The sequence below is a fragment of the Aspergillus chevalieri genome, chromosome 4 (assembly GCF_016861735.1).
Source record: "Aspergillus chevalieri M1 DNA, chromosome 4, nearly complete sequence".
In the NCBI taxonomy this organism is placed as follows: Eukaryota; Fungi; Ascomycota; class Eurotiomycetes; order Eurotiales; family Aspergillaceae; genus Aspergillus; species Aspergillus chevalieri.
This window is the reverse complement of record NC_057365.1, coordinates 91,840-114,964: the sequence shown is the minus strand read 5'-3', so window position 1 is coordinate 114,964 and position 23,125 is coordinate 91,840. Positions and strand designations below refer to the sequence as shown.

At 51.2% G+C, this 23,125-nt stretch overlaps 9 protein-coding genes across 9 annotated transcripts; 4 read left to right on the top strand and 5 right to left on the bottom strand.

Moving 5' to 3' along the window:
• Positions 1-2,193: 2,193 nt before the first annotated feature.
• On the top strand, positions 2,194-3,835 carry INO1 (inositol-3-phosphate synthase INO1; the record flags this gene model as incomplete). Its single annotated transcript, XM_043278196.1, has 2 exons — positions 2,194-2,891; positions 2,938-3,835. 2 exons carry the CDS (start codon positions 2,194-2,196, stop codon positions 3,833-3,835), a joined length of 1,596 nt encoding a protein of 531 aa, XP_043135999.1.
• A 116-nt stretch (positions 3,836-3,951) lies between these two features.
• On the bottom strand, positions 3,952-5,007 carry ACHE_40040S (putative 1-aminocyclopropane-1-carboxylate deaminase; the record flags this gene model as incomplete). Its single annotated transcript, XM_043278195.1, has 1 exon — positions 3,952-5,007. The coding sequence occupies one exon, from the start codon at positions 5,005-5,007 to the stop codon at positions 3,952-3,954; it is 1,056 nt and encodes a 351-aa protein (XP_043135998.1).
• Positions 5,008-5,427: 420 nt separating this feature from the next.
• Positions 5,428-6,782, bottom strand: FDH1_1 (bifunctional alcohol dehydrogenase/S-(hydroxymethyl)glutathione dehydrogenase; the record flags this gene model as incomplete). The annotated part of the gene is made up of 5 exons (XM_043278194.1): positions 5,428-5,642; positions 5,691-6,464; positions 6,523-6,637; positions 6,684-6,698; positions 6,762-6,782. The coding sequence occupies 5 exons, from the start codon at positions 6,780-6,782 to the stop codon at positions 5,428-5,430; spliced, it is 1,140 nt and encodes a 379-aa protein (XP_043135997.1).
• Positions 6,783-7,519: 737 nt separating this feature from the next.
• Positions 7,520-7,903, bottom strand: tim9 (protein transporter TIM9; the record flags this gene model as incomplete). The annotated part of the gene is made up of 3 exons (XM_043278193.1): positions 7,520-7,711; positions 7,767-7,836; positions 7,896-7,903. The coding sequence occupies 3 exons, from the start codon at positions 7,901-7,903 to the stop codon at positions 7,520-7,522; spliced, it is 270 nt and encodes an 89-aa protein (XP_043135996.1).
• A 1,004-nt stretch (positions 7,904-8,907) lies between these two features.
• On the top strand, positions 8,908-11,687 carry ACHE_40037A (putative Rho GTPase activator (Sac7); the record flags this gene model as incomplete). Its single annotated transcript, XM_043278192.1, has 3 exons — positions 8,908-9,049; positions 9,312-9,464; positions 9,526-11,687. The coding sequence occupies 3 exons, from the start codon at positions 8,908-8,910 to the stop codon at positions 11,685-11,687; spliced, it is 2,457 nt and encodes an 818-aa protein (XP_043135995.1).
• A 774-nt stretch (positions 11,688-12,461) lies between these two features.
• GPI11 (PIG-F family protein) lies at positions 12,462-13,455 on the top strand (the record flags this gene model as incomplete). The annotated part of the gene is made up of 3 exons (XM_043278191.1): positions 12,462-12,902; positions 12,959-13,245; positions 13,299-13,455. 3 exons carry the CDS (start codon positions 12,462-12,464, stop codon positions 13,453-13,455), a joined length of 885 nt encoding a protein of 294 aa, XP_043135994.1.
• Positions 13,456-13,874: 419 nt separating this feature from the next.
• ACHE_40035S (uncharacterized protein) lies at positions 13,875-15,488 on the bottom strand (the record flags this gene model as incomplete). Its single annotated transcript, XM_043278190.1, has 1 exon — positions 13,875-15,488. The coding sequence occupies one exon, from the start codon at positions 15,486-15,488 to the stop codon at positions 13,875-13,877; it is 1,614 nt and encodes a 537-aa protein (XP_043135993.1).
• Positions 15,489-20,680: 5,192 nt separating this feature from the next.
• On the top strand, positions 20,681-22,248 carry ACHE_40034A (uncharacterized protein; the record flags this gene model as incomplete). Its single annotated transcript, XM_043278189.1, has 5 exons — positions 20,681-20,983; positions 21,049-21,175; positions 21,234-21,357; positions 21,421-21,878; positions 21,932-22,248. The coding sequence occupies 5 exons, from the start codon at positions 20,681-20,683 to the stop codon at positions 22,246-22,248; spliced, it is 1,329 nt and encodes a 442-aa protein (XP_043135992.1).
• Positions 22,249-22,608: 360 nt separating this feature from the next.
• Positions 22,609-22,988, bottom strand: ACHE_40033S (uncharacterized protein; the record flags this gene model as incomplete). The annotated part of the gene is made up of 4 exons (XM_043278188.1): positions 22,609-22,684; positions 22,743-22,811; positions 22,863-22,918; positions 22,983-22,988. The coding sequence occupies 4 exons, from the start codon at positions 22,986-22,988 to the stop codon at positions 22,609-22,611; spliced, it is 207 nt and encodes a 68-aa protein (XP_043135991.1).
• Positions 22,989-23,125: the final 137 nt, after the last annotated feature.

Here is a 23,125-nt window from a genome sequence, read left to right as displayed (position 1 = left end):
AGGGGCTTGTTTGATCTGTTCGACAGACCGGAGCCCTCCTCGCGTCTGGGCGTTTGGCAGCCAATCGGTAGCTATGCGACTGATCTTAATATAAGGCGTTATATCTGGGGAGTGGGAATTTAGAGAGAGAGAGAGAAAGTAGTAGTATTGGAGCAGTCAAGATAGTTATGAAAGAAAGAAGAAAGAGAATAATACTGCTGGATAGACGATAAGAACAGCGAGTGGAGACGATGGTGCAACAGACACCCATAGAGTCAAGGCCCTCGTGCGGATAGGCAGGTGACGATCAAGGAAAAGACAGTGTCTCCAACACGCGTTCTGCGTTATTATTAGTGGGATTTGGGGCCTTATGAGAGACGCTGTGGTGGTTATAGATAGACAGGATTTTCAGTTCGGAGCATTCGACAATGCGCCGCCACCAATGCCAATGGATACACAGGGGAAATTTCCATTCTCTTTTAGGTGACAGGGGATCTCCCAAAGTTGATCGGGTAGAATTGTTTCTCCAATGATTCCATTGCTGACTGTTGACGCACTTTTCCTCTGAACTCTGAATACGGGAGGCGCAAAAACCCCTGAGACGGACCGAAGATCTTCAATGCGGTTCAGGGGGAGCCCATTCCAACCTTCCACTCCGCGTGGGATTGCTGCTCATTGGTTTATTAGGGCGATGAGGGCTCCATTGAGAGAACCTTGGGCAGTTTTTTCTTTCTTTCTTTCTTTTTTCTTTTCCTCTAAAGATATGCGCCCAGTTCGTTGTTGTTTCTGGCGCAGTGACATGATTTCAATGCATGCCATTTCTTCGTCGGAGTTGTTGAAATCCACCCAATCAAATTGTCAGTCATGCTGTGTCAAATAGACAGCGTCGTCTGCATCCATATGGGGTACAGTAGCGCATGTCGACGCAGGTTAGTGTTGACCCATTCCGTTGTTGCATTCCATCCGGAGCGGAGTGGACAGGAGAACTCGCGCAGACTGTTGTAATCTCCGTACACCGGCCAGATTTCTGGAACTGGTCCTTGGCGGGCACCAACCCGTACTGACATCACTCTTTGTCGATTCATTATCTATGGACTGGCGCCCCTATACGGAGTACTGTCTCCATAGAATGTTTTGCGGGTGCCTTGGTGTCTGTATATTCAGTCCGTCCACCATCGTCCATTGACCCGTTTTCGGATCGTCGTCATGCTCCTTCGCGTCCACAATCCACTCCACAGAAAGCCACCACGGGCCAATTGGGGATGAGCTACGCGTATGGCAGCGCATTGTGTGATTGCAGTGTGCCGTTTTCAGCACGTCGTAGCTATCGTGCAAGGTACAGGTGCTTCATGTTCCTGCATCAACTCCGACGATATCACAGGCACAGCACATTTAAGCGAAAAATCCGAAACCGATATAAGGTTCAATAGTCGTAGCTCTTCACATCGTCCCTGAACAGCCACAAAGTCAATAGTCAGCGAATCAGCACGGACCATGGAACCCCAGCCGGGGCATCCGTGTATGTACTCCGTCAGTTCACCGCAAGAGATAAGTCTATATTGACTGAGGTATTCAGGCATTCAGGCATAGACCCGGCATCGAGAACCCCGGTTTCATATGCCGGACCCTCGTGGGGGATCCAACCGTTGGCAGGTGCAGACGGGATCATATCAGCGTGCACAGTATATGTCCAGAGTACTGTATTTGTACTGTATATTCCCGTAGTGGTTGAATAGTGGCTATAAAGTGGTCTAGACAATTGAGAGAATCAGATGATTAGAACGATGAAGTGTCTAATTCACCGCAACTCGGTGACACTATTCAGCTGCCTGGTGGTATTCACCGGAGCATCACGGGACTGTTTGCCAGAGCTTACTTAAACAGCCGCTTTCCTCGCTTTTCGTCTTGCTGTCCTCTTCTCTCTTTCTCTTTCCTTCCTCTCTCTTCATCCCAACTTCCATCACTACGCTCAATTGCTCTCTTACTTTCGATCACTCTCGTCCTTGAGGTGGTCCGTATCAACCGTCACCATTTTCTCCACACTTCTTAACTCGTGAGTCCCTCTATATACCTCCAGGTCAAGATGCAGACTAACTTTCCCAGGCGTCACCACCCGTTCAACGGCCGGCGCTCATCCACCCGTGGAGGGGCATCGGACGAATTATTCTACACGCAGTAAACGAGTCTACTGCGTACTATCTCAAATCTACCACGATGGCTCCCCACGCTAACTCGGATGTGGCCAACGGCGCCGTGAACGGGTCGGTTTCCAACGCTCCTCTGTTTACCGTCAACTCTCCCAATGTTGTCTACACAGACAATGAAATCAAGAGTCAGTACGCTTACCACACCACCGACATCTCTCGCACCGCCGACAACAAGCTTGTCGCTACCCCCAAGGCCACCAACTACAACTTCAAGGTGGACCGTAAGGTGGGCAAACTCGGTGTCATGCTCGTCGGTTGGGGTGGAAACAATGGTTCCACTGTGACGGCTGGTATCATTGCCAACCGTGATGGCCTCGTCTGGGAAACTCGCGAGGGCCGTCAAGCCGCCAACTACTATGGCTCCGTTGTCATGAGCTCGACCGTCAAGTTGGGTACTGACGCCAAGACTGGCGAGGAGGTCAACGTTCCGTTCCATGACATGTTGCCCATGGCCCACCCCAATGATCTTGTCGTTGGTGGCTGGGACATTAGCAGCATGAACTTGGCCGACTCCATGGACCGTGCTCAGGTTCTCGAGCCGGGTCTCAAGCAGCTGGTCCGCAAGGAAATGTCTACCATGAAACCGCTGCCCAGTATCTACTACCCTGACTTCATTGCCTCCAACCAGGAGGATCGTGCCGACAACGTCATTGAGGGTGACAAGGCTTGCTGGGCTCATGTCGAGCGCATCCAGAGTGACATCCGGTGAGTAATGATTCTACAAGTTTGAGGGCTATGCTAACCTTCACAGCAACTTCAAGGCCCAGAACGGTCTGGACAAGGTCATTGTCATGTGGACGGCCAACACCGAGCGTTATGCTGATATTGTTCCCGGCGTCAACGACACGGCCGACAACCTGCTCGAAGCCATCAAGACCGGACACCTCGAGGTGGCTCCGTCCACCGTCTTTGCGGTTGCGTCCATCTTGGAAAATGTCCCGTTCATCAACGGATCTCCCCAGAACACATTCGTCCCCGGTGCCTTGGACCTCGCGGAGAAGCGTGGAGCGTTCATTGGCGGTGACGACTTCAAGTCGGGCCAGACCAAGATGAAGTCGGCTCTGGTGGATTTCTTGATCAATGCTGGTATCAAGCTCACCTCGATTGCCAGCTACAACCACCTGGGCAACAACGACGGCAAGAACCTGAGCTCCCAGAAGCAGTTCCGTTCCAAGGAAATTTCCAAGTCGAACGTTGTCGACGACATGGTTGCGGCCAACAAATTGTTGTACGCTGAGGATGAGCACCCCGATCACACCGTTGTGATCAAGTACATGCCGTCCGTTGGCGACAACAAGCGTGCTCTGGATGAGTACTACGCGGAGATCTTCATGGGCGGTCACCAGACCATCAGCTTGTTCAACATCTGCGAGGACTCGTTGCTGGCCTCTCCGTTGATCATTGACCTTGTCTTGATCACGGAGATCATGACCCGCATTGGCTGGAAGACTGATGAGGCGGCCGAGTACAAGGGCTTCCATAGCATTCTGAGCGTTCTCAGCTACATGCTCAAGGCACCTTTGACTCCTCCCGGTACTCCGGTTGTCAACGCTCTGGGCAAGCAGCGTTCTGCTCTGATCAACATCTTCCGTGCTTGCGTTGGTTTGCAGCCCGAGTCGGATATGACTCTCGAGCACAAGCTGTTTTAGCTGTCTACGCTGCTTTGATTCTGTACTTGCTTCTGCACTTGATGCTTTATAGCTAGCATGTCCCACTTAGTCGCTCATTCATGCAATAAATTGATTATCTTCTATGCCTATCGTAACTACTTAGTCGCCCCCAACTGGGAGTAAGCGTTCAAAGCCAACTGTCCACCCAGATGAGCGTACAAAACATTGCCCTGAATTTCACCCTTCCGAATCATATCCACCATACCCGCGAAACTCTTACCCTCGTAGACAGGATCCGTGATAAACGCCTCCATACGAGCAGCATACTCGATAGCCTCCCAAGTCTGCTTATCAGGAATACCATAAGTCCCCGCATGATACCGCTCATCGAGAATAACATCCTCCTCGGTGATATCTTCCTCCCCCAACCCAATCTTCTTCGCAGTATTCCTGGCAATTCTCAACACCTGCTCCTTGGTCTGCGCGGGCGTGGCAGACCCATCAATCCCAATAACCTTCTTCTTCGGCAGCTCAGGCTCAAGCTTCTCAATCAACTTGAACCCGGCAATCATCCCCGCAAACGTCGACCCCGTCACCGCGCACACGATGACCGTCCCAAACTCAACACCCATCTCCTTCTCCTGCTGCCTTACCTCAAACGCCCACCGCGCAAACCCAAGTCCACCAAGCGGATGGTCCGACGCCCCGGCGGGGATATAATACGGCTTCCCCCCGTTCTTCTGAATGTCCTCGATCACTCCCTTCACAGTCCCTTTATGCTGAATGCCAAACCCCTCCTCGCGCTCCAGCCTCACATCCGCCCCCATCAACCGACTCAACTGGATATTCCCCACGGATTCATAACCCCCGTCCTCCCAATCAACCCACTTCTCCTGCACAAGCGCGGCCTTCAGCCCAGATCTAGCAGCGACGGCAGCTACTTGTCTCGTGTGGTTGCTCTGCACGCCGCCGATGGACACCAGGGTGTCGGCGGATTGCGACAAGGCGTCTGCAAGCAGATACTCGAGTTTGCGGGTTTTGTTGCCGCCGTAGGCGTAGGCGGAGTTGAGGTCGTCGCGTTTGGCGTAGATGGTTGCGTTGCCGCCTAGGTCTGCTGAGATGCGGGGGAGAGGGTGGATTGGGGAGGGACCCAGGAGGAGGGGGGTTCGGGGGATTGAGGAGAGGGGTTCGGGGAGGGTGAGGGTTGACATGTTGAAGTTAACGCTGTAGTGGAGTGAGATTGGGGTTCGATTGATTGATTGATTAGATTTGGTTTACCGAGTTACGCTGTTTATATACGTTTGTATAGTAGGGCATTCGGACATTGTCCGTGAGAGATGAGGGGATGTCATATCATATCTGTATCTGTATCTGTCTATCTGCTCATTTGTCATGGGTACGGTCAGATATCAACCGGAGTCAGTTCTGGACTCCGGTCCGGAGTATGTGGATTGCCCCGAGTACAGGGAGCACCTGTACAGGGAAGTACGTGGGGAAAGTACGATAAGGTGGATTGTCGAGTACAAGGTCCCCGTGAGGACCTTGTGTCTCTTCTTATAGTAGATATAAGCTCGATTCCGTACGGGGTAGTCTTAATTCATTCATCATAACTTTTCACAAGGTAAATATCTTTACGACATGTCAACAACACAACGAACACAGTCACCCTCCTTCATTTGTTCGAATGCCCCGTTGATGTTGGACAGAGGCTGGCGGTGAGTGATGAATTCGTCAACCATCAGCTGGCCGTTCAGGTAGTCGTCAACCAATCCGGGCAGCTGGCTACGTCCCTTAATACCTCCGAATGCGCATCCCTTCCACACACGGCCGGTGACGAGTTGGAAGGCTAAAATCGTTAGCATGGAACTTATGAGGACATTCAAAGGGGACCTACGTCTCGTGGAAATCTCTTGACCAGCAGCAGCAACACCAATGATAATGCTCTCACCCCAGCCCTTGTGGCAGGCTTCGAGAGCAGCACGCATCACACCCACGTTACCAGTGCAGTCAAAGGTGTAATCACAGCCACCGTCGGTCATGTCGATCAGCTGTTCCTGGATGGTCTTGCCGTTGAGCTTGGTGGGGTTGACAAAGTCGGTGGCACCGAACTTGCGAGCCCAGGCCTCCTTGCCGTCGTTGACATCGACGACGATGATCTTGCCAGCCTTGTTCTTGACGGCACCCTGGATGACCGACAGACCGACACATCCAGCACCGAAAACGGCGATGTTCGAGCCCTCCTCAACACCGGCAGTCACGACGGCAGCACCGTAACCGGTGGTGATACCGCATCCCAGCAGACACGAGCGGTCGGTCGAAATCTTCGGGGTAACAGCCACAACCGAGATATCGGCGACAACAGTGTACTGGGAGAAGGTAGAGGTACCCATGAAGTGCAGGATGTCCTGGCCACGGGCCTTGAAGCGCGAGGTACCATCAGGCATCACACCCTTACCCTGGGTAGCGCGGATCTTGCCGCAGAGGTTGGTCTTGCCGGACTTGCAGAACTTGCATTCACGGCATTCGGGGGTGTACAGGGCGACGACATAGTCACCGGGCTTGACGGAGGTGACGCCCTCACCGACGGATTCGACGACACCGGCACCTTCGTGACCGAGGACGATGGGAAAGGCACCTTCGGGGTCCTTGCCGGAGAGAGTGTAGGCGTCTGGTTTGTCAGTGCTGTCTTTCCTGTGTCCTCTCCCTGTCTCCGTTGTCGGTCATACCTGTGTGGCAGACACCGGTGTGGTGAATCTGAATGCGGACCTCATGGGCCTTGGGAGGAGCGACCTCGACGTCCTCGATGGAAAGGGGTTCACCAGCGCCCCAGGCGATGGCGGCCTGTACTATGAGTATTTATCTGGAAGGTATGCGATCTTGAGCTTACTTTGCAGGTGATGGTCTGTCAACAGAAGGATAAATTAGCAACTGATTCCGTGACAATTGCTGCAATTGGGTGTCTTACCTGTCCCACGGTGGAGGCCATTATGATAAAATTGAAAACAAGAAAGGGTATAGGAAGAGAAGAGGATAAATACAGAAAATGTTGAATATTGGATGACGAGCGAGACCCGCGGATTTAAAAGCGCGTGCGGGAAGTGGAGGAGGGGGAGGGGTGAGGGGCAGTACCACTATCCACACCTATTGTTCACTATCTCTATCGAAAATTTTTGATGACTACAAATTGGAGATAAAAAGAAGAACGCGATCCCCTCACAATCCGAGCATTGACTCCGCATATCTTGTCTCTACATTGTGGTAGAATACAGATGCAGATACAGTGTCGAGACTCGGAACAACGGACAATGACGGAATCGCATCGGCAATACTAACTACTGTCAAGATGCATCTAAATACTCCGTAGAGTAATGAAGTAGTTGACTAGGTTCAAAAAGGCAATGTTTTCCGGCGGCAATCCACAACCCCGTGAGTTTTTCCATCACAGCTACTCCAGAATACTCCGTACACGGTAAAGAGCAATACTATCCGTCGTAATCCATTGACGGCCCATCAAGGGCTCAATCTCATATAATACACAGACAGCGTAACTTTTGCCATCATTATCTTATTTTTTGTTCTTTCAGTCCCGCGCTGTCGGACAATTTTAACCAGACAATCCCAAGCCAACTGTATCCTGACGAACATGCGAACCGGCGGCCAACACAAAGGAAGAAGGGCAAGGAGAGTAGGCGAAACAAAAGAGATGAGGTGTTCAAGCTGAGATTACCGTCCACCCTGGGCGTTCTGCATCATAGCCGCGTTCTGTTCCTGGAATCGCTCGTTCAAGCGAGCCGAACCCTTGAGGTACTTGTCGACACAGCGCAGCACGCAACCCTCCTCACGAGAGGCAAGCGAACGGGTGGTGAAGTCGTTGACGCAGTCATCGAAGCAGCGTTGGACGAGTTTGGAGTACATCTGGTGTAGTCAGTTTGGATTGTTCAGATGTTGGATGTCGTAAGAAGGAACGCACGCCCATGAATTCCTTCAGCTGCTTTCTCTCCATGCGAGAGGCAAGCTCGCGCTGTTCCGAGGCGTTGAGACTGACAGTTAGCATGTTAGCATGGTTTCAATTAGAAAAGGAGTAATTGATGCAACACACCCGTCCATTTTGTATGTATCGTGGATAGCAATGATAATGGTTCAAGTGAACTGCTACGATTCTTCATCTCCGACCGGCGCCAGGTATCAGGTGACCTCATTCACGTGATCCCACTCCTACAGTCACACAGTGGCAGTGAAAGCGTCCAACGGTCGACCGAGTCTCGACTTTTTGGTCGGCCGGGATTGACCGGGTTGGGTCGAGTCAAGTCCCTGGACCCTGTATATACTTGTACCTGTACTTCCTCCGTAGGGACTTGGAGTAGGCCAATCTAGAGTCTATATGAGTAGAGTCTCGAATTGTATGAGTACTCATAGACTTGTCTACTGTATGTCTATTCTTAGTCTTAGTTATTCATCTCAGTACTCTAATGCACCTAGAATAGTACATTGGCAGCCATACCATGGTTCCTGAGACCCCTTCTGGCAGTCATCATGAAGGATCAACCGCATCATCGATCTCCTCTTCTCCTCTGCCCTCTTCTTTCAACTCTCCTTCAATTCCCCTTCGATTCCCTTCAGTTCTCCTTCAATCCTCCTCTAACCCTGCTTTATATACCTATACTCTTTTATCCCTCCACTTATAGTACACTGCACGGATCAGTCAGCTAGTCAGATATCAATTGCTGCTATTTTGGGAACGTCCCAGCCCCGGCTGTTTCGCCGCCATTAATCCATCAACATCTGTATTATCAGTCAGTCAGTCCAGTCAGTCAATCAAGACACACGAGGGCGGTCTGACTTGTGACTGTCTGCCTCACTGAGACTGATTCATTCATTGAGCTTCCACTCCCTTCATTCGTTCGTTCATCCGTCCAATCGACTTCCGGGGGTCGTCGGTCCCTCTGACCCAATTAATCCAGATCGCTTCCTCTTCGTCCCTCATTCTCGACCACCGTCCTTCATCGCCGTCGTCGTTCATCGTCTATACCATTCACAACGTCCTCGTCGTCTATATCTTCCTTATCGCCTACACTGTCTACATCGTCAAGAACGCCCGTCTACCGTTAAACATGGTGACGGGAAAACCGGAGCCCTTCCAGGCCTTCGCGCCCACCCCCTCTCAACCCGTCGCGTTCTCGCCTCCCTCCAAACGAGATCTTACTTCCTGGTGGAGGCAGTTCAAGAGGAATACCCGCAAAGAAGATGCCAAAGGTACGTTGATTTCATCCGTTCACCAGCATGGCCTCCATGTGTTTCTCGGTCCATTCTACAACTCGTCCGCTTGGAGGTTCGAAAGGAGGTGCTTCCGCAATGCGACCAAGTGACCCCCCGGCTTGTGCTATTATCGATGCGATCGCTATCCTTTGTGAGAGGTATCGCGTCGATCAATACTACATCCTCCTATCGACTCCCTTCAATTTCACACGATCCATCTCGTCATGACTGCCGCTAACCGTTCCTGCGTGAAAAATAGATGTACCTCGAGGAATCTTCGGTATCCCTCTCAACGTCAGCATCAAGTACGCCAACGTCGCGATTTCCCTCACAAATGACAATGGTGAAAGCTTCATCTACGGTTACGTCCCGATCGTCGTTGCGAAATGCGGGGTGTTTTTGAAAGAAAAGGGTGCGTCTACTCTGCCTTTCCCCGTTGGCAAGGGACCTCGCTAATCTTGATCCTCTGACAGCAACCGATGTGGAAGGCATCTTTCGCCTTAACGGTTCCGCGAAGCGCATCAAAGACCTTCAAGAGATCTTCGACTCCCCCGAGCGATACGGAAAAGGTTTGGATTGGACCGGTTATACTGTGCACGATGCCGCCAACGTCCTCCGTCGCTATCTCAACCAACTTCCCGAGCCGATCGTGCCGTTGGATTTCTACGAACAGTTCCGTCAGCCGTTGCGCACCTATCAGCGCCAGGTCCAAGGTCTTGCGCCATCCAACGAGGCGGAGATTTTTGACCACGCCAAAGCCGTCGCGGCCTATCAACAGCTCATCAGGGAACTTCCGCCGCTCAACAAGCAGTTGCTGCTCTACATTCTCGATCTCCTAGCTGTCTTCGCTTCCAAATCGGAGCAGAACCGGATGACCTCCGCCAACTTGTCCGCCATCTTCCAACCTGGATTGCTCTCCCACCCCCAGCATGACATGTCCCCCGATGAATACAAGCTGAGCCAGGATGTCTTGATATTCCTCATCGAGAACCAGGACCACTTTCTGTTTGGCATGAACGGCACCGCAGCGGATGAGGAGACGGTCAAGGCGGTTGAATCGGGCGGCCTCGCCCCTCGAGCACCAACGACCACCCAGACCAGCATCCGTCGCTCTGTCTCCAGCGCCAGCGGCGGCGCAGACAGTTTCCGCAAGTACGGCAGCCTTCGACGGAACGTGTCGGTGTCCTCCAAGAATTCGCGAAACTCGAATGCCACCGCCAGCCCTAGCACGCCGTCGTCGTTGAGCGGAGTGCACCGCAGCAATACCCTTCCGTCTAAGATGGCTCCTCCTATGCAACGCAGAGCCGTCCAGGAGCCCACCACTGGCAATGCCACAGCACCCGCACCGTCCGCCAAGCCGAGCCCGTCACCCAGTCGGACGCCTCCCTCCACGGAGAGCAACAACCACATTCGTATTCAGGCTCCTTCCGGCCCTGATGGATCAGCGGTAATTGGTACATCGGGGATGGCATATGTCCATTCGGCCACTCATGGACCCATCCCCAAGCGTTTTGCAGGGCATGTCACCGTCCCGGAGCCCCAACCTCCCCGGGAAGCATCCGTCTCCCCTCCCCCTCCTACGGTGGTCACTCCGACCAAGGAACGTAAACTGTCCAACTTCTTTTCCAAGTCTCCGCCTCCCAGTGGTGAGCAGCGGCAACCGAACCGGTTGAGGAAAAAGCGGAGTCCGGGTAGTGTCTGTGAGAGCGCCCAGAGCTCATCTCAGTCCCTTCAGGGCGTCACTGCTGACAATATTCCCCGCACCGTGCCTTCAGAGAATGGAGTTGCGGCAAACGGTGCTCAGGATGAATCTCAACCCAACAACCAGGAAAACGGTACTTCCCAGAGTGAAAATGGTCAGACGCAGACAACGGACACTTCGCTGAAGCCACGCTCGCGAACACCGTCGATGCGGTCGCGTTCGTCCTTCACGGACCAGTCAGATCTCGAACAACTCGATGAGACCGCGCGAGTGGACCGCAAAGAATATCGACAGAGCTGGAGATTCCCTCGTTCGTCCAAACGAAGCAGTGAACAGATTGGACTCGTGTCACCACCATTGGGAGCGACCAACCCAAATGCCACTCGCAGCGCTAGTTCAATCGGTAGCTGGCACCAGGCCAGCCGGAGCTCACCATCGGACCTCCAACAGTTTGTCAATGACCCAGCGAACCAGCCGCTCAGTCTTGACGCCGAACTCAACAACAACGGCTCTCCCAAGGAAATTGAACCAGAGAGGCGGAGTCTGTTTGGAAAGTTCAAGGCCAAGGTCGGATTAAGTCGCGACGGAAAAGATACGGACTCGCTCAGAGACCGAACGCGGAGTCCGGTAAACTCGGACACCGAAAACTCCGTGTCCAATCTGGCGCTGTCGCCGCCACCAAGCAAGGTCCAAAGCAATGGCAGCAAGTCGGCACCGGCTGAAGCAAATGGTCCTGACGAGTCTACGCAAACACCTGTGTCCCCGTTGCCAGGCTCGGGTATGCCGCCTGCCATTCCGGAAGAGCCAGGCTCGCCTGAGTCTCCCGTCGCGCCGGCTTTTGTCGAGCAGAACAAAGAAGCAGTAACGAGTGCTCCTGAGCCGGTGCCTGCTCAAACCGAGCCCGCCACTGAACCACCCAAGGCGCTCAACTAAGCAGACTTTCGGTGTCAGTATGTTCATGTCTTATGTCACATTAGTTTCCCTCAATGTTTCTGCTTGGACACGCGGGTGGTACTTTTGGTTGTCGATTCTTGTTCTCTGCCTTTCACGTTCTGTTCCGTTTCCCTAGGGGTATAATCTGTTTCATGTTTCCTCTATTCCCTTCGCGATTCTTGTACCCACGTCATACCCCTCCTGCCCTTTATTCTTATCCTTACGCTTTGCCATGCGTCACGAATGTATGCTTATGCTTCTTCTGTTTCCTGTTGCGGTAATCTACACGGATTGGTTGGTTGACTGGTTTAGACGGACAAAAACGTAAAAAGAGAAAAAAAAAAAAAGGAGTTAGATAGGAGTCCTGCCGGGTGTAATCTTTTGAATGTTGTCTTGGGTTATTGGGTAGGTAGGGTTAGTCAATTGAGTGTTGGTTATATATCTACCTTGTGGTCTGTTAAGATGTAGCATCAAAGACCTTGATATCTTCAACGATGGGGTCTACAAGAGATTCGAGCTGTCAAATTCTCAGTCACCCACTCTATATGTACAATTATAACCCATTTCTCTCGACTAGCCATGAGCCTATTGACCGTTTTACTTGGAGCACATGGTTGCCAGAATCCCAAGGCAGGCCGGAACAATTGGCTTAATACGGAAATACATCCCGTAGATTCTCCGACTTCTGTCATCCGCGTCCTCCGCTCCAAATCACCACGACACCATTCATTCTCTACAGCAATTGACAGGGCGCACGCCCAAGTGCCTTGAACCATGACCTCAACACCCCCCTCACCGCCGCACCGCACCGGCACATCCTCCTCCTCCTCCTCCAACCCAATACAGTACTCACAAGCAAACGCATCCGCCCAAGCACCACCCCCGAAACCCCCAGCGCCGGCTGTGAGTATTCTTCCCGGCCAGCTCGCCCGGGTATACTCCTTTGCACATCCTGTGCTGCTACTAGCTCTGTTGACGGTACGCTTCGGCAAGTTCGTGGAAGACCCCGTCGGTGAGCTGTTGGGTGATTTGCCCGTGTTGGCGGGTTTGCAGGTGCTGTATGCGGTGCTTTGCTTGCCGCCTGCTGGTGCGCCGTCATTGAAGGCCGGAGGAGGCGAGGCGAGTTCGAGCGGGGAGGGTACGTTTCTTAGACCGGGGAGGGTTGGACTGCGACGGAAGCATGCGAAAGAGGTTGGGATTTCTGTGAAGGTGGTTGTACGTCTCCCCTCCTCCCCTGACCAGCCTGTAACGTCCTTTACTAACAAGGGCAGCCTGCATTGATCGCATTGACGTTGACAACTCTCCTCGCAACCCCCATCCTCTCAATCCTCCTCGTCCTCTTCGGCGCCCCGCTCACAACGCACAACCTCGAGACCATCCTCTGCGCAGCGCACATGGCTGTCCTCTCCGCGACAGCACTAGTCTACGTCCACGGCGTCGACGGGAGTACCTGGCGGGAAGTCTGGGGCGTGGCAAGACCCGCGGATGCGGTTTGGGGCGGAGCGCTGGGGACGGGCGTGGGTGCTTGGTTTGGCGCCGTGCCTATTCCGTTGGATTGGTATGTTTCCTTTTATCCTGGGATTGGAAATGAGTGAAGCTGATGAAGTGTAGGGATCGTCCGTGGCAGGCTTATCCTATTACTATCCTGACAGGTGCGTATATCGGGTACGCGGTTGGGTCGTTGATTAGTCGGTCGTCGTGGTTGTTTGGGAAGAGGATTCAGTTTACGCCTGAGGTTGAGGAAGATATGGATAAGAAGACTGAGTAGGGTGTCTTGGGTTGGGAACTTAGCATTGTGTACTGTATTGTAGATTAGTAGTAAATACGATAATCATCTATTTAAGTGCATTGAGATCTATTCAATTACAAAAAAGCAATATATATCGCGTATCTATAGACAATAAAAATCAATATATTCAATATATCAGTGGTCAATGAATGTAAAAAGCCCGCTGAGAATGTAAACAGAATCGAAGTATGAATAGAAGAGAAGACAAGAGAAGGGAAGAGAAGGAGATAGCCTTTGAAGGGAAAAGAAAAGAAGCCATGGCTGAATATGAAAAGCAGTCCCCCCGGGGGAAGAAAAGGAAGGAAGACAACTGGGGTATAGGTATGAGGACATTAAAGCGAAGAGGGTATACGGCAAGGCGTTAAGGAACAGACTCAATCAGTTGCAAGGGTATGTAGTCATATCATGCCGGCAATCTCAATCCGACGTTCCAGCTTGCGCAGCGCAAGATCGTTCTTTGAGTCCCGCTCCAGGTCCGTGCCGGTGCCACTGTCATAATGCGGATGTGGGATGATCCTCTCCGTTCGTGGGATGTAGCTTGACTGCGGGGATGAATGAGAATCCACCGGACGAAGGTGATAGGGCTCTACCGAGTCCGTGCTCTGGATCGGGTACATGGTTCCCATGCTCATGGACATGGAGCCGCGGGCCATCTTCTGGAGTTGTTGGACGTCGTCGCGGAGACTGGAAACTTGGCCTTCGAGGTTTCTGCGGGCGGATTGTTCTCTACGAAGGAGGGTGACGAGGGCGCTGTATTGCTCGATGGAGATGCTGGATGCGCCGTCGATGTGTGGTGGGGAGGATGGTGGTCGGTATGTGCGGGATCGGTGGAGATTAGGGCGGACGGTGCCGGTGCTGACGGGCCGGTCTTCTGAGATTCTAGGCGAGTTGCCCGAGCCAGTAGCGGGGGAGAATAATGGTGCCGGCTGTCGTCCGTCTGGTGTTGATGACTTTTTGGACGCGGATTTGGCTGTTGGCGAGAAGTCGCCTCGTTTGTCTTGTAGGCGTGCAATGGCGAATTCCAAGTCCATGAGTTTAACCTCCAGGGTTGTCACGCGCTGTTCGATGGTCAGGTTGTCATGGTTTTGCATCGTGTGTACCAGATTGCCAACACTTGGTGGGACACTTTCGACCTCCGTTTGTTGCTCTGCGTCATTAGCTTCGGGTGCATCACAAGGCTCATCCGGCTTGGACAGACTGGCAACCGTGTTCCGCGTAGGAGGTCTGAAGGAGAGCTCGCTGTCAGAGACTGCTCCAAAGGCAGGCGAGCCCAAGTATGTGATTTCCGTACTGCGCCGTGTCCATTGGATCGGAGACATGCGGTGTTCGTTAGCCTTTCTGCGAAGGGAATTGGTACTCCGCGAGCGTCGTTTATTGCGCAGAGCACGGCGCACGCGAAGGTTCTCTGGTTCCTTTCCTGCCTCGGGGCCATTGTCTTCTTCGTGGGTAATACCATGACACTCCTCTTCGGAAAACACTAGACTGGGAAGGGTGTTTCGTCGTCGGTGTACCGGCAAGGGATCTAACTTGTTCAGATCCATCAATGTAGGACGAAGGTCCTTTTGCAGCGGACTATTTTTGGTTCCAAGAGAGATAGCCTGCGCGTCTTTGCGACTGCGGCTCTCAGATTTCCGCGGTAACGAGTTACTAGGACGAGGACCGTAGGATTCCATCACAGGATCCTCCTCCAATCCATCCGTCTGGCTGCGCCTCTTGCGATGGAATATCTTTCGCATGACCGTCCTCAATGTACTCTCACTGCGACGATGCATGCCAGGACCTCTGGAAATCATATTCGATACCGGATCGTGCGTGGTATGAAAAGGTGCCCCTGGTCGTTGCATCCCACGGAAGTTTCCAATGATCGCTGTTGAGTCGGGTCGGTATCCAGGCCGACGACGGCTGAGGGACATGTTATGCGACTGAATGGGGGGTAGGGCGGTGTCGCAAGAGTCTGATGAGGGTTCCATTGTTTGAGCAGGGCCGCTGCCATTACTCCAGGTTGCTGACATTCTATTGTTCGGGTATCAATCGATGTGCATGAATCGTGTTCGGAATCGGTGTAGGTAGTTCAGTGAGCGTGTTGTATATGATAACGAGAGTGGGTATGTAACGAGCGTCGGAATAAACAGATAAAGGGGTCTATGACTTGTCAAGTGGTCTGGGTGTTTGTCGTCAGTTCTGCTGCAACGAAGTCTCAAGACGGAAAAGCGTCAGTAGAGGCCGCGAACAAGTGTAACACCCACTCACCAACTAACACGGTAAAAACGAGCGGCATCAATAAAGCCAAAAAAAAAAAAAAAAAAAAAAAACGTAGAGATGCTCAAAGCAGATCCATCCCGACACCAGCAGGGAACGCCAACGTTGTCGAGGTCGAGGCCAGCCTAAGAGGTAGTGGGGATGATAGTATGGCAGACACTATAATAATAGAAACACCCCTGTAATAATTCTCCGAAAGGCAGTAAAAAGCGAGAGTAGCGAAGTAGAAAGAGCAGAAACGAGTGGTCTTCAAAAAAAAAAAGAAAGAAAGAAAGAAATGGACGCGCTTGTCATATAAAGCCGACCAGGATGATCGCAGCAGGTGGTGAAAGAGAATCGTCGGCCTCCACAACAGCAGAAGGACCAAATCTGGACTTCAAACAGGGCCCGGTAAAAGCTGGCAATGTCTAGAAGGGCTGAATCCCCCGAGAGATCTCAATCCACAACGTCAAAGAACCGCATTGATTCGGGCAGCATGACCGATTCGTTCAGGGGAGAAGGAACGGGGAGGCTATGGGGTACTGCAGAGAGTCAGAGTCAGTCAAAGCAGCTCAGAAAATTCAATGCGAAATGAAAAATGAAAGACAACACACCAATGGAGACACTCGGGGTAAACAGGAGCAGAATGGCTGGCCATGGCAGAGGAAGAGAGAGTCCTGGAGAGTGTCAGGATGGAGACAGATCCGCACCGTCCGCCAAGTGGCCGAACGGGTGTTTTAACTGTTGGTGAGCGTTTCAGGTCGAATCCTGCGTGTACGGAGTATTCTGTGAGCATTCTGCTGAGAGTACTTGTGCTTGTACATTGATATGGGAAGTTAAGTATTCTGCTCTGGCCACAGGCATATGTGCATGTTTTCTCCTGGATTCTTCACATTCTCCAAGTATCCTGCAGACTGCACCCTCTACGGAGCACAGTAGTCTGACAGATCAGGCACAGCTGCATCGGACCCATAACTCGGTACATTGGATCCATCTCGGAGACCGTACCAGAATCATTTCATTCTCCCCCCTCTCGGTTAGAACCCACGTATCCGTTCCGTACTCTGCCAGTCCTCTCCTCCCCGGAATCTCATTTCTGGCCATTTTCCTGTTCCGGTAGCAATCTGACCTATGGAACACACAGCACGACTCAATTACATATCCGATCGTGAGACTGGCCATATACCGACCCGATCGGCAGTTGCAACGCCTACTCCCTGGCCACTGACTGGCACGCCGGCGGTAATCTGAAACTTCATGTCCGGCGTATTTAATTTAACTAACTTGCGCTTCCGCCGTCGCCTTGTTTTTGAGGCAACCGTCAGGAAAGGGGAGGAAAGGGAAAGATACGGAACGCGGTAGTTAACTTGAGTTTACTTTGGCATTGGTGTTTTGGGGAAAGCTTAAGATAGCATTGCGTGCCTTTCATCAAGGTCCCAGCTTACTCGACAAAAGCTGTTGGAGGGCCGACTGCTGCCGCAATTGACGCCAGGAACAACCGCGACAGGGATACTGCTGTATTCATATATTGCCAAAACCTATCGCACAGTGATTTATTTTTTAACTCGATCAGCGCGAGATCAGCACAGTGTCTCACTGCTCAACCATCACCAAGACGTCCGTCCCGCCTCAGTGGTTCCCGACCGTGATTCGTATTGCACCCGTGCTATTGTCCGTCCGGTGAATCTGGCTTAGCAAATGTTCCTCCGGGCGGAGGATGCTCTCGTGGCTTTCCATGTTGGTGATGGTGAGATCTGGTTTCGTGCATTCGACCGTTTACTTCGGTTGTACGAGGCTCCGGGCATGCTGTGGCTGCCGCTGTTTTTGTAATTGTCTCGACTGGCGCTCCAGGAGCGTAGGGATCGTCTTCCGAGGATAATTCCGAGTAGAGGGTGTAGGGTGGGTATGCAGGAGGCCATGATGACGACATTAGATTCAATACTACACGTTCCACATGGTTAGGCGAGAATCGATCTTGATCTGGTGCAGCTAGACACATACCATGTCCAAATGACGAGCTCTGCAGTTGCGTCTATGAGAGTCAGCAAGGCATCTATCTCTTACAATCAAGGATGTACTCACATGTAGGGTCCGTCTTGTTGGAGAGACCAGGCAATTGCAAGCACTTAAAAATGGCCATGGCACATGCCCTGGATGGAATCGATGGATTAAGCACAAAGGTCATTGGAACCACCAATTGTCTACTTACACTGAACCCAGCCCCAAAACGAAACACAAGGCAATCTTCCGCGCACACATGTTAAGTCGCAATAGAACAACACTCGGATAAATCGCAAGATACAGATCTTTTTTACTTTGAACACTTACCACCGGTAAAAATAGCATAATCAATCAAAATCCAAATATCCCGACAAGTTGCAGCCTGCATGACCAATGACGTATCCCATAGCGCCTTTGGCGGATCACACATCGTGAACAGAATGATAATGCAAATGCCCGATGTCAGCGCTACCAAGCCTGTCAAAATCCATGACGCCGCCTTCTGCCACCAATTCGGGTTCACGATACGGTTTAACAAGGCTGCGACTGCGAGTTTGGGGAGCGAGAAGGAGACGATGCCCAGAGTGAAGTCGATATAGTTGACGTAGGATACTTTGACGAGACGCTCGGGGGGGGGGGTAGAGTATCTGCGTGTTGGCCGTATCCAAATGCTACGTTTGCTGTTGTGACGGAGGCGTATGCTAGACTCATTACCTATTTAGGAACTGGTTAACGTTGGCTTTCTCGCAAATAGATTATCTTGGGATGAATTGGCTTGGCATCAACGCAGCAATCAACCAATCATCCGAGCCCATATTCTGCAATACACCGGCTCGAATGTACTGTCTCGAAGCCACCGTCACCAGAGTAAGACCGGTCATCACCCAGAAGACACCGATGATCTTTCGTCCGACTGAGGTATTCGGCAGGATGAGAAGTCATTGTGCAGGACTATGGAAGACGAGGCATCGACATCTTGATGAGAAAAGAGAAGGACCCGGGGACAGAGCAGTGAACGCGATTCCCGGCAATGGAACCAGAATCCTCTAAATTAACATGTCCGCTGGGTAATGAAGAGTTTCTATTTAAGGGACCACACTACCACAATCCGAACAAAGGTCGATATGAGTTGCAACACACGCAGAGCACCTCAACAGCAGGGGCGGCTGAAAGGAACTAAACATGCAGGCCATCCAACAACATTTAACCTGCAACGCTATTAGAGACCAAGGTTGGAAAGAACGGTTGATCCTTTGTCCTATACCCTTAGCTGCAGGGGAATAGACATTGCAATTGAATACTTGGCTGACCCATGGACTCGACGGCGCCAACAATGTCAATCCCTATATCAGGGACATTCTAGATTGATAGTGGTTTGATTGCTGTTAGACCAATCGATCAAAGTGCCGTGGCTCAACATGATCCCAATTTGAAGCCATATAAGTCTGATATGCAAATACGTCCGAGTCAACTTTTCCCGGTGCATGACGTCGGATCAGTCATTTTACCTGTCATGTTATGCAGCATGGAGTTTGACGGACCATGGTACTACAAATACGAAGTACACCTGCCTGAATTATACATTGAACGGAAAAGAAAGTACCCAGAGTATTACGCCGTCTTAGCATTGGTACCTCTCCACCATCTTCCATCCATACGAGGCTCTGTGTGAGGCATGGGCAATCGCTACATCGGCGGAATGTATCCGACCACACCATACAATAACCAGTGATATTAGTGGCGGCCACATCTGGGGGGTCATATCAGACCGTTCGCTCCCAGTCACGTTCAATGATATTCGCTGGTTGGTGTTTTACAACCCGATTAAGCACTACCGTTGGCGATCTTCCTTCATTATTAGGCGAGCCGAGATAAATGGGGGAGTGTGACCTTTACTCCGGAGCATCCGGTGTGCAGTGCTTATAGATACTGTGCGCTCGTACTCAATGGATGATATTGTGCCACACCTCGCATATATGTTCCGTGCACTTTAGTATGCGGAAAATGTGTCCGAATTATGAGACATCATTGGGATGATTTCTGTAAGTTGTGACTAGAATTGGTAACAGTCGAATCCTTCGCTTCCACCACGAGAAAATGAAAAAGGGAAGAGGGGGAAAAACAAGCACTGGCAGTTAAACGAGACCCCGCTCTTCCTTGGATTGTGGTCCGTTCGACGATCGTCAATCCGCCGTGATGACGGCTTGCATAATCTCATTCAGCCTCTTTTCTTTCATCTGCGCTGTCATTATGCTTTTGTTGTTGTTCAACGGGTTTATCTCGGGTGTTGCTTGATGCTCCTGACAGGGATTCTGCCCCCGCCAGGCAGGCAATTGAGGCATTTACGCTCTGTGAAGTGGCTTAGGGTTGGACCGGCTGTATCCGAAGTGCTGTCAACGTATGGAATAGGGATCCGTACTTTTGTCATGACAGTATTCGCGACTCAGATATTAGAACATATGCAAAACGCAGAAATGAAGATAAAAATGAACAAAGAAAGAAGGCTCTGATATATCAGATATCCTATTCATCCTTTTCATGACTCGTGTGTTGGTTGTTCCCGGACCGGATCGTCTCCGATGAATCTCTTGCCGCAGCATCCTGCATGTCCGAAGTGGAAATTACGCCTACAACCTGAATAACATGACAAAGAGAATACTTTCGAACTGGAAACAGCCTGCCGCGATTCGTTCTCCACGGCATCCTCCCTCCCTGACCTCGTAAAGCTTACTTCCACCGTCTATTGATGGACATGCCGGTCAATGGCCCAGAATTTTCCTACCTCGTACGGCGTCTGCATTTGAAGATGGAGGATTCTCCGTAATCAAGGGTTGTGAAGATGTCATTTCTATTCGTATTCGGCTGAGTGTTTCCCGGTGTCAGTCGGAGGCTTTATTCCACTGACATTTCGACTCACTCTTTCTTTACCCTTCCCAGTGTTCTCCTACCTTTCAGGTACTTCACAATGACCGGGTTAAACGCGACACAGAACGGAAATGGCGATGCTAGTAGCCACGTGGATGATAACGCCAACGGAACAGCCAATGATCACAGTAAAGGAACATCACCTTTCGTGAAAGACCAAATCCCAATCTCTCCGAACGCTCCTCAAGAAGTTCCTGGGCTTCTCAGTCGAATAGTTTCACATGGAGATGCTTTCCTCAGTGCCGACCCTGATGCGCGGTTGAAATTGTTGGAAGATGCTCGGGCATTGGTCAACGCTCTTGAGACTCCTCGTGAGTCGATGATTAGATATTGTTGGGCGCAGGTTTGTGACCTCCCTTATACTAGGAATAGAAGTAAAACAGTTGCTAATAGATCACTTTGAAACAGTCAACGATCTATGCGGCTATCGAGACCGGTGTCGATATTAATCTCTTCCACAAGCTGTCGCGCAGTGACAGACCTAAGTCTGCTGCGGAGTTAGCAGAAAACACAGGGTGTGATCCAGTTATGCTGTGTAGGCACACGGATTTTCAACTTGCTTCCTGAAATTAGTAGTTTACTGACTGTGCCAGCCCGGCTACTCAAACATCTTGCCGCAATGGGTGTAATTGCGGAAGCTGGTCAGGATCTGTACCGTCGTACCGGCTTCACGATAGCCCTGTGCTCGGAGAAATACAGCGATGGTTTCCCCCTTATGTATGTATATGCAAATCGTGGTACATTCCCATTCGGATGCGGATGCTAACTCACCTGACACAGGACACGTCGATTTACAGCCGGTATCCACGCTCTCCCTGCCTACCTAAAGAAGAACGGCTACCGCAATCCCACCAATCCTAAAGACACTGCGCTCCAGCTCGGATTCAATACAAACCTCCACTTCTTCGATATCACCGAGCAGGATCCAGTCACAGCCAGGCAGTTCAACAACCATATGTCTGTCTACAGTCTTGGACGACCGAGCTGGATGGATGTTGGCTTCTTCCCCGTACAGGAGCGGCTTATCGAAGACAGCAAAATCACCAATGATGACGTCTTACTTGTCGACATGGGCGGGAGTATCGGTCACGACCTGTCTGAATTCAAGCGGAAGTGGCCTGATGCCCCGGGACGCTTGATTCTGCAGGATCTCCCGACAGTAGTCTGCCACGCACAAGGTCTGGATCCCGCAATTCAAGTGACACCTCATGACTTCTTCACTCCTCAACCGGTCAAAGGTACATCTTCTGTTCCACGCCTTTTTTTGTCCCTTCACTAATATTCAATTCAGGCGCACGAGCATACTACATGCACTCTATCCTCCACGACTGGCCGGACGACATGTGCCGCAAGATCCTGGCCAATCTGATTCCATCCCTCCGCCCCGGATACAGCAAGGTATTGATCAACGAGAATGTGATCCCAGACACGGGTGCCTACTGGGAAACGACCAGCCTGGACCTGATTATGATGGCAATCGGATCGGGAGAGCGAACAAGACGGCATTGGCACGCATTGTTGGAATCGGCAGGATTGAAGATTGTAAATATTTGGACGGCACCTGCACAGAAGGGAGTGGAGAGTTTGATCGAGTGTGAGTTGGTGTAACCTGTTGTCTTATAGGTTTAATTAGCATGTATTAGCGTAATCATAATTCTTCTGCTTCTCGGGACACCATAGATATGAATATGGATGAAAAGTAAGCAGAGTTCACGAATATGGTATCTGTAGATAGTGGGTTGAAGAATTGAAGAGGAACGCGATGGCGGACAGAGAAGGTCAACAACTAACCGAAAATGGAAAGAGGGAGGGCTGACGACACAATGAAGTACAACCGAATTGCTACATCACCCTACAAAGCCTATACGCTTCAATAGAAATACTATGCGGAAACAATGGTCTATAGTAGTATATATTTGGCTCACATTGATGTGAGTATGAAGTACAAAAATTCACGTTCGTAGTCTTCTAAACCAACCCTTCGTCCCGGACCTCCACCACGTCGTCATTTCCCTCAAGCTGGCCAGCAAGATCCTCAGGTCCCCTTATGTATTATTGTTATTAGCCAGTTCTCACGCTTAGAATTGTGAATCAGTGCATACTCGAACGTGAGTGCCGGAGCAGAAAGCCGACGTTGAGGCAGTTCTTTGCCACCGCTGTGATTGATTTGCCTGAAAGGATCAGAGATAAATATATGCAAAAACCAGCATAAATTGACGTACGTGCGAGTCCTTGACATGCCTGAGCCAGTCAGAAAGCATACCATATACCTATGGTTCTGGGTGCATATGGATGGATGTTAGCCCGATTCTTGCTTGCTCTCATCCAAAGGTGTAACAAACCGCCATAGCTGGGAGAATGAAAAAATACTGATGCTCGATGGGACGGTGTAGATGGTACGATCAGGAAATGAATATTTCTTGGAATATATATGGCGTTGTTGCACGATGTCATGAGCATGTCATACGAATGTTCAGATCCGGGA